At 26.5% G+C, this 10,667-nt stretch overlaps 1 protein-coding gene across 1 annotated transcript; it reads left to right on the top strand.

Moving 5' to 3' along the window:
• Positions 1-4,168: 4,168 nt before the first annotated feature.
• On the top strand, positions 4,169-10,084 carry LOC112591893 (AFG3-like protein 2). The gene is made up of 12 exons (XM_025335828.1): positions 4,169-4,407; positions 4,517-4,743; positions 5,927-6,061; positions 6,176-6,269; positions 6,344-6,645; positions 6,713-6,831; positions 6,925-7,200; positions 7,267-7,494; positions 7,825-8,051; positions 8,530-8,730; positions 8,813-9,007; positions 9,832-10,084. The coding sequence occupies exons 1-12, from the start codon at positions 4,321-4,323 to the stop codon at positions 10,036-10,038; spliced, it is 2,298 nt and encodes a 765-aa protein (XP_025191613.1). The 5' UTR covers positions 4,169-4,320; the 3' UTR covers positions 10,039-10,084.
• Positions 10,085-10,667: the final 583 nt, after the last annotated feature.

The raw sequence follows: 10,667 nt of genomic DNA on the forward strand, positions 1-10,667 counted from the left end.
TATAAATTATTTTAGTATTTCTAATACTAATAGTTGTGAAGCTTTTCATTCGAAACTCAACGCGATGTTTTATAATGCCCATCCAAATATTTTTCAATTTATAAATACTCTGAAGAGGTTACAAACTGATATTTATATAAAACAACGTAGCACTCACTTAAAAAAAATCGGGACGCAACTAGTATGACCACAAAAAATAACCGGGACGCAATTAGTATTACCCCCAAAAAAACTTGGGACGCAATTCGGAAGGAATTGTTGCCACGGGACGCAATTCGTATGCAGCCGATAATTCAAACCTTCGATAATTCGAAACCTTCAGTAATTCGAAGTAAATGCTCGGCCCCTTGAAAATCACGCGGTAATTCGAGTAAAAACAATGCAATATTAAGTACACTCGGTAATTCGAAATTAAATTTTGAGAAAACTGGCCACTAACACTTGACAATTCGAAGTATCATTCGTTCAATGCTCGGAAATTCGAAATACATAATATATTCACCAAATGTATTTTATCTGTATTCTTATAATCTTTTTATTAATAATTTAATATACAATCGTGTATAAATTTAGATTATTATTGTCGATAGCTATAGAATATTATCGTTAGAACCTTATCGTTTTATTTCTTAATCATCTCTAATGGTAATTTTATTTAACTCGTCGAGTCGTCGATAGCCGTCAGCCAAATGTAGTTTTATTTTTGAAAAAATGAAACTAAATTCAATGAAGTAGAAAACCATTGCAGATTTCTTCAAAAAATAATAATCTTTTATAGTAATAATAAAATTAACAATAAATAACTCGAATATGTATATGTATCACCTAATTTATTGAAATAACTATTATGTATGTATCACCTAATTTACTGAAATAACTAATATGTATGTATGTATGTATGTATGTACAATAATAAAAAACAAATTTTTTTTCTTAACTCTCTATAATTCGAATTTTTTTGCCCTCTCGTTATTTCGAACTACTCAACAATTCGAACTCTCGGTAATTCAAAGTTTTTCAACAGTCCCGTCAATTTCGAATTATCGAGAGTCGACTGTAAATACAACATGATCATGTTGACGTCACTTTTATTTCTAAAATAATCATTTTGCAAACATATTCTTGTAATATACATTTTACATACGTAGATGACCGCACAATTCATTCATTCATGTACTCTGATTATTATCCTTAAAACCTAGACATACCGACATTAAGTTAACAGACTCATTTATTTGAATCAAAATGTACTAGTGTATATCAATATTTTTAAATAAAATCATATGCTTATATTATATTAACAGCAAAAATAACACTGCTTAAAAAAAAAAATAAAACCTTTTGATATCAATCTTAAAAAATGCCAAATGATTTAGTGATCTTTCAAAATTCCAAAAAATCAGAATTTGAACAAAATATGTAGGTATTTAATATTAAATTAAATAATAGAGGTAAGTATCACACTTGATAAATTATCTTGTAAATAGAACACGCCATGTAATAAAATTATGATCGTCTACAAGTCTACAAAACTACAACTTATTGTAACTCTAGGATTGGTTGGGGGTTTTTTTAACCGTTTTATGTTTACATAATAATATTTTATTACAGCATTGATCCTATAGATGCACAGTGATTTTTTTTTTTTTATAAGCTCGCTGACCAACTCCCGTACACAAATTTTTCTCCGCCTACCAGTGATCATCTTTTTCACGAGCAGTTGATGGGCGTGCAATGGATTTATGGCACTATACCGGATTACCTATAGAAGCCCGGTAATTTCAGGCAGTTATTATTCTAACATTTAGGTGTGTTATTAAATGTGACATTAAAAGCGGCGTACGAAGACAACGGCGATCGTTAACTAATATAACCCATAACTCACGTAATAGAGAAGAGCTTATCCCTGGCGAGTTTAATACCCGTATATCCCTCCATCCGTCCAGCACTTAAAACGTGCAGGATCTAACTGGATTTATGCAGGGTAGTATATAATTTAACGGGATTTAACGGGTTGAATCGACAGTGCCCGACCACAGCAGTTAAGGCCTAGGGGTATCTATATTCGATTGTTTTTTTTCTCGCAATCTTCTACTATATATTAACGAGTTTACCGTGATGAGGTATATATCCTATACTGATAATATTATATTATATTATTATTGTGCGTAACGAGCGTGACGCAAATAATTATTATAATATTAATATCTACAGATATTGTGATCCTGCAACAGGAGCAAATTATGTATATCATTTAGGATTTAATTTCGAATTTGATTGGACCTATAGTGGTGATTACCTGATTTTAGTTAAAATTGTGTTTACTAAAAACAAAGTACTAATCGAAAAAATTTTATTTTCAAAAAACAAAAACAAAAAAATCCCGTAAAATTACATCGAAACAACGAGTTATAATATTTTATATCCATAAAATAATCGAGTTAACGACGATTTTTTTAAAACTATTTAAAAGAAAATTCAAGCGATCAGAGAAAACATTCAAAATATTGAATGTGAAAAATTTTGAGTTATTAAAGTTTAAATGTAAAAACATAATATCTTACTGACTACAATGTGTTGATAGGTATTATATTATTAATTACATGTTCATTTTGGACATTTATTTAAATTAAATGCAATTCATACAATTGATCATAATATTTTGATGATTAAATTATAATATTATATAATTCTACACTTCTGAGATCAATCATCATACTCGATCCATTAGAGATAATTTCCTACATAGTAAGAGTGTCTATTTGAAAATATTTATTTGCCATAAAAAAATTATTAACAAACTGATGTTGTTGCTCATCGGTTATGTCTAATAATGCGATCCATTTAGTAATAACTAATAACTAATAGTATATTATGTATTTAATTTCTGAATTATATATAAAAAGTAATTAATATTCGATAATGTATTTTAAATCTAAAAACAAAAAAAATGTACTGCCATATTTTACAATTTTTTATTGCATAAATCCTAGTATTCGTACCCTAGCTTTAAGTGAATTCTTAATATTTAATACAATATATAAAATTAAATAATTATATTTTATTTATTATGATACTAGAGAATGAATCCTCCTTTCAATCAGTATAGGTAATCACCAAAAATTATAAACAGTGATTACGATTCGAAATAAAAATAAAAATGGAATTATTATCGTTTACAACAGCATTGTATGATGTCTAAAGTAATAGTTAGTCTTGATGTAAGTTCTTACACATGCGTTGAAAATTTTAAAACGAGAAATAAGGTGGAAGATGACTGTATATTTATTTGTCACCACCCACCGACATGGCGATATGAGTACATGACTAGGAACAGTAGGAACGATGGATAGTGGATACTTTATGTACTATAAATTATAATTGAATTATTATTTATTAAATAAATTATAATGATAGATTTTACTATTTATTTGTGATTGAACATTTGAACTTATCTATCTATTTTTCTGTATTTTTTTTATAATATTTTAAATAATATTCCTACTTGTATTTATAAATATGTAGAAATATATTTTTATTTTTTTATTTTTGTTTACTTTCAAACAAATCTGTCACATTGTTTATTTTTTATTTTTTTAAATTAAGAAAAGAAATATTTATAAATTGTCCATTTTAATCATAATGCATAGCCCATAGAATATAATACTGTGTTACATACTTATTATTTACATCATAATATTATATGATTTTCCAACCTTTTTTTTTATTTTGCAATACACATCTTTCTTGTCACAAAATTTTTAGACTAATATCAAGTGTTTATAATTATTATTTTCTTTTCAACAACTCATTATTGAACTTAATTTTATTATTATATAATTTAATACACTTTTTACCGTAAAAACGTTAAGCTTGGGTTCAGTTCAGTAATTCATGTACAGCATTTCTTTTAGCGAGTTTGATCACTATTATTTCAGTCTTTCTTAATTTTCGTAAACTACACAACAGTATATTATTGCAAGCACGTGGACGATTTTGGTGCTTTTGAAAACGCCCGGGAAGTGCAAGTCCTTTGACTGAAAAAAACACGGTTGGTGGCACTGTTCGTTATCATAGACCATCGTACTGTTCAACAATATTGCCGTAAAACCGATTGCGAAGACCGCTATGATGAATGGCAGGGTTAATTTTTGTCATCTGATAACATACATTTTCTGTAGTCTGTGCATGATGAGAAATATATAGAAAATGATATTTAAAATTTATTCGTCTTTACATATTTATTTTACTTGATTATTTAAACGTCAACCGTTGTATGTAATTACATTGTATTAGTAGATATCTAATTATTTAGTAGATATGTCGCAGAGATTTTTTACCATATCAAAAAAGGTTGAGAGACTTTTGATGAACGGTATCCGTACTGGCCGTTTAGACAATTTCGCTGTAAGTGATCAAAATCGTAATGGTTATGGAGCTTAAAATGAGACAAATGTTTTGAAAGTAAAGAATGCAATAAATAATTACATTGATTTTACGTTTATTTGTTTTGTAGTTAAACCGTCAACTTAGTCTTCTGAGCAGGCGTCAAGTGTTACCGACTTTAAGCACAGTACTCAAACAGTGGACAAATCTGTGTGAAAAACCACCTACTGGTTTTGAAAAGTATTTTGATAAAGATAAAAAAAACAAACAAAATGACCAAAAGTCTGATAAACCGGCTAGCAAGCCGACCTCTTTTGACAATGCATTTAAAAAGAAAATCAATCGAATGTCACAAGGGTTAGTATATTTTATTGTTATATTAAATAACTTAAATAAATATTCATTATCTTTATAGTTTTTAAAAAAAAAATGTTCATAATTTATAAGTTATTAGATTAGTGATTGAGATATTCATCTCTTTTTGAATTGTTTATGGATTTATTGTTTTTAAAAATATCTATTCTGAATAGTGATTACTGATTATATTTTATTGTTTTTTTTTATCAACTTTATAAACAACTTGATTTTTTTTCTAGTTAGATTTTACCACATTGTTGACATCAATAGCCCACAAAGTTTATACCTACAATTGGCTTATAATATGAGTTTCAATAATCCCCTTAGGGTAGCTTATCAATAAAATGAAAATGTATTTATTAAAATAATTTAAAATACTATAGTTGTTCATATTATATTATACCTTTTTGGTAGAAATAATGACTTAATTGGTTTACTTAGATTTTGCAATATGGTGCAATTGGTGTATTCCATTAAAATGGTAGAATGCCAACAAACAGGAAATAACTTTTATCTTCAAGTTTTTTAACTTAAATATTAATATTAGTTTGATATTTAATTTTAATAGAAATTGTTTTTCTATGTTGATTAGATATAAACAAGAGGATTTTTTTTTCTATTACATCAGTCAATTGATTTTAAATATACATACTTACCATGTAGGTGATAATATAAAATTACTTAAAAAGAGAATATTATACTTAATATATTAATTAACGTTTTAAATATGATTATAAGCATATGTTTATTATATAAATAAATTAGTTATAGTTATTATCTATTTTTTAGTTTAATTTTTAAATTATAATATATTTTGGTTAAAATTTTAAGAAATTTTTATCAAAAAAATATATAATACTAAAAACATGTCTCATCTAACCTATTGTTAAAATTTATAATGTTATAAATTATTACTATATTAATAGTAAGTAATTAAAATTCTTTATACCCATTTTTATATTTTTAATTATTTTATAACTAATTAGTATGTCTAATTTTCATGTGAAAACTTTCTTAGCTATACAATGTTAGTAAGTCAATAGCACATTTTAAAATTTTAAAATATAATTTATTTTCCATTTTTTAGAAATAACATTTAAATTACTTAAATAAAAATATAAATATTAAAATGTTTCATTGTATGTATTTTTAATTTTAATTTATATATTTTATTATTTTTCAGATCTAGTTCTTCGGGTGATTCTGATAAAGAAAAATGGATACTTTATGGTGTAGCTGGTGCAATAGGTCTAATCAGTCTTCTTGCATTTTACAATATGAGCTATAAAGAGATCACATGGAAAGATTTTGTCAATAAGTAAGTACTTAGTACTTTTAGTTTTGAACTATAATGATTATTCATTTTTATTTTACATTTCAAGCATAAATAATTTTTAAAATATTTTGTATATTAAACATATTTTTGTTTCAGTTATTTAAATCGACATGTGGTTGAAAAATTAGAAGTTGTTAACAAGAAATGGGTTAGAATCAATCTGCAGCCAGGATCTTCTATTGACGGAAATGTGAGATAACTTTATTTAATAGTAATTAATAAATGCTATATTTCTTCACCATATGTATATTGCTATTATTATAGGCAACTCTTTGGTTTAACATCGGTAGTGTAGATTCTTTTGAGAGAAGTTTGGAAAATGCACAACTAGAACTAAATCTAGAACCAGCCAATTTTATACCAGTAGTCTATAAAACTGAATTGGAAGCGAGCAGTTTCTCTGGGTTCCTTCCGACTATACTATTTATTGGATTTTTATTGTTTATGATGAGAAGGTCAGCAGAGATGATGACTGGCCGTGGTCGGCGAGGAGGTGGACTATTTGGTGGGGTAATGGAATCTACAGCCAAACTTGTTGATCCAAAAGACATTGATGTCCGTTTCAAGTAAATCAATTTAAACTATTATTAAATAATTATGTTCATAGTTTTTTAATTTAACATCTCAATTTAGGGATGTTGCCGGTTGCGAAGAAGCTAAAATAGAAATCATGGAGTTTGTTAACTTTTTGAAAAATCCACAGCAATATTTGGATCTTGGAGCCAAAATTCCTAAAGGAGCCATGCTTACAGGTAAGATATTTCTTTATCTAGCTTATTTTAACATAACCGCTTTTTTAATTTCTCATAAAATCAATAAATTTTATATATGGTTTATTTTTGTAGGACCTCCGGGTACTGGTAAAACGTTACTAGCAAAAGCAACTGCTGGTGAAGCAGATGTTCCGTTTTTATCTGTTTCTGGTTCCGAATTTTTGGAAATGTTTGTTGGTGTTGGACCATCAAGAGTCAGAGATATGTTCACCATGGCTCGTAAACATGCTCCATGTATATTGTTTATTGATGAAATTGACGCTGTTGGTAAAAAAAGAGGTGGTCGTAATGTAGGTGGTCACTCTGAACAAGAAAACACTTTAAATCAATTGCTTGTAGAGATGGATGGTATACAATGATTATAAATAGTATTTTGTTATAACTGTATTTACTAATAATAATTGTACATTTTAGGATTTAATACAACTACTAACGTAGTGGTCTTAGCTGCTACCAATAGAGTAGATGTTTTGGATCAAGCATTAATGCGTCCTGGTCGTTTTGACCGGCAAATATATGTTCCAGCACCTGATATTAAAGGTCGTGCATCCATTTTTGGTGTGCACTTAAAACCCTTAAAAACTAATTTGGATATTTTGGAGACTGCCAGAAAGTTAGCAGCTCGAACGCCCGGTTTTACAGGTATTAATCAATTCTTATATTTTTAAATAAATTATTAACTAGAAGTTAGTTTTTCATACATATTAATTATTAATTATCAGTTATTATTATTTTATTACATACTACATACTACATACTTGTATACTATGTTATATAAAATGAGAAATCTAGTTTTTACATAAAGAAATACTTTATAATCATTTTATCACAAGTTAAATCATTTATTTTGTTTCAAAAATGTTCACATTGATACCAAATTATTTTTAAATGTTACTTGCGTATATTTTTTTTAATCAGAAATTCTTAAATTAAAAATGAAATATGATGGTATTATTTTTTATTGTTTTCTAGGAGCGGATATAGCTAATGTATGCAATGAAGCAGCTCTAATAGCAGCCAGAGAATTAGCTGCTAGTATTTCAATACAGCATTTTGAACAGGCCATTGAGAGGGTAGTAGCTGGTATGGAAAAAAAAAGTAGAGTCTTACAAGCTGATGAGAAAAAAATAGTTGCCTATCACGAAGCTGGTCATGCTGTTTGTGGCTGGTTCTTACAATATGCAGATCCATTATTAAAAGTATTGTAAAAGGTTTTATATATATATTTATAAGCGCATGTTTTTCAAATTTTTATTATCTTTGTCTTTCTCTAACATAAAATATGAAATGATTTTATGTACAGTTAAAAAAATATTTTTACATACATACTTAAATTATTTATTTATTATAAATGTCAAATTAAAATGTTCTATGATTATTCTGACATACTTATTTTTTTGATTTTCATGTGAACACAACTGAGTAAGTTATTGATTAATAAATAATTAATTTTTTAAAAATCAAAACATTGTAAACTATATAATCGCAGAAAATGTTTTCTCTTTGAAATTATTTTTTGTAAATATGTATTATATTTTAAAGCCGATTTTAATTTTAATTTTTTTTTTTTTTTAATAAATTTGGAAAGACCATGATACTAAAAGTTAAATTTGATTTCATGTCAAGTATCATATTTTTTAAGTTTGTTTGATTTGAATGTATTTATATTTTGATTAGGTTTCAATTATACCAAGAGGTAAAGGATTAGGTTATGCTCAATATTTACCTAAAGAGCAATATCTGTATTCAAAACGTCAATTATTTGATAGAATGTGCATGACTCTTGGTGGTCGAGTATCAGAACAAGTGTTTTTTAATGAAATTACAACCGGTGCTCAGGACGATTTAAAAAAAGTCACTGAAAATGCATATGCACAGGTACTTAGATCATTGCTGTACACAGGAAATTAAAAAAAAACAAGTACAATTAGAGATACTTATTTGAATAAAAATATTTTAGGTTGCACATTTTGGAATGAATGAGAAAGTGGGTAATGTTAGTTTTGATTTGCCTCAACCTGGAGAAATGACATTTGAGAAACCATATTCCGAAACTACAGCCCATTTGATAGATTCAGAAGTTAAAATATTGGTTGCTAAAGCATATGATGAAACTATGGAATTAGTTAAAAAACACAAGGACGACATTATAAAGGTAATTTTAAATTAATATGTTTGGCAAATTATCTTTCCAAAATAATTTTAATTTGTCATATTTATTGGTTGAGGAAATAATTATGCATAAGTAAATAAATTTCAAGGTACAATTTAACAAATTTAGTTGTCTTTATTTTCTAGACTATGCAAAATTATATAATTACATAATATTATATCTAAAAATAATAATACATTACTCTTAAACAGTAAATATTTAAAGTTGATAAATATAATATAAACAGCTTAATACTTGATATACACAATACAATTTAAAAATCTATAAATGTTAATGTGTTAAATCGTTTTTCATGTTAGTCTATACTCTTATTACTAAATAATCAATCTTTGTTTCTTGTTTCAATGCTTTTATCATACATTATTATTTATTGAATAAATTTTAATAATACCCTCATTAATGGTTTACTTACTTTACTGGCTCTAGTGTTTGTTGTTTTCTCAATCATTAATAATTGTTCACTCATGTTAGTATTAATATTTCTGTGAATAATTTTATGAATGGATCATTTCCAAACAATGTGATGACCTCTGGATTCACCTATATTTTAATACATAAGTTACTGGAGAATAGAGATGATTTTAAAATAAATTTGTTCATTGTACATGAATTCCCTGATTCATAACTTTTTCATGTTACTGTGTCATTAATCATTAACATGCTATTTGCTGGAATGCTCCATTAAGAAAAATATTTTCTCAAAACAATAACTGTTGATCATTAAGTTTAATAAATTATTAATCAACTTGTCTATGATAAAATTCTAAAAAAATATGTGTAAAAATTATATTCCAATCATTTATTAGGTCGCCGAAAGATTGTTAAAACAAGAAGTGCTCAGCAGAGAAGATATGATTGAACTTTTGGGAGCCAGACCGTTCCAAGAAAAATCAACATATGAAGAGTTTGTTGAAGGAACTGGTTCAATGGATGAAGACACTACGTTACCGAAAGGACTTAAGGATTGGAATAAAAGCAGTGAAAACAAAAAAGAAGACACAAAGAAGAAGTAGATTTTTATTTCTGTTGAATTTTAAATGTTACAATGCTAGTATGTAGTCTCAATAAATATGATTAAGAATAAGTTATACTCATTGTTTTGAATAACAATTATTCCTTTTTCATATTTTATGTATGTTACATTTGCTTGTAATCTATAAAAACCGTTTTGTTTGTATCGAATTCACGTCCTACTCGGTTACGTAAAATTCACTTTAATGAAACTTGTATATTAGTTGGTTTATACCATACTATATTCAATGTACATGTTACAGAAAATATATTGGTATCCTAGACTTGGTTTTATTGCTTAATGTTCTCTGAAGAAAAGTGAACATTTAAATATATATTTATAAATCTATAAATATTTATTTTGTATAATGTTTTCTGAATAATTTGTTTTAATTGGTTATAAATTAATTGACTCTCAAATCAGTGATGCTTATTGAAGAGATAAATATAAATGTGATTGATATATTTTGTTTACACTTCTTAATATTATTATACATATTATATAATCGATTAAAAAGAATTCATTTAACAGTAATCACTTATTGTCTCAAAAATCATAAACATTTTTAAAATTAAAATTGTTATCTAGTAGTTAATATCATAGTTGCAAGTTTTGACTAGAGAGTCTATT

This window comes from Melanaphis sacchari, unplaced genomic scaffold, assembly GCF_002803265.2.
Source record: "Melanaphis sacchari strain LSU unplaced genomic scaffold, SCAv2.0 Contig146_pilon_pilon, whole genome shotgun sequence".
In the NCBI taxonomy this organism is placed as follows: domain Eukaryota; kingdom Metazoa; phylum Arthropoda; class Insecta; order Hemiptera; family Aphididae; genus Melanaphis; species Melanaphis sacchari.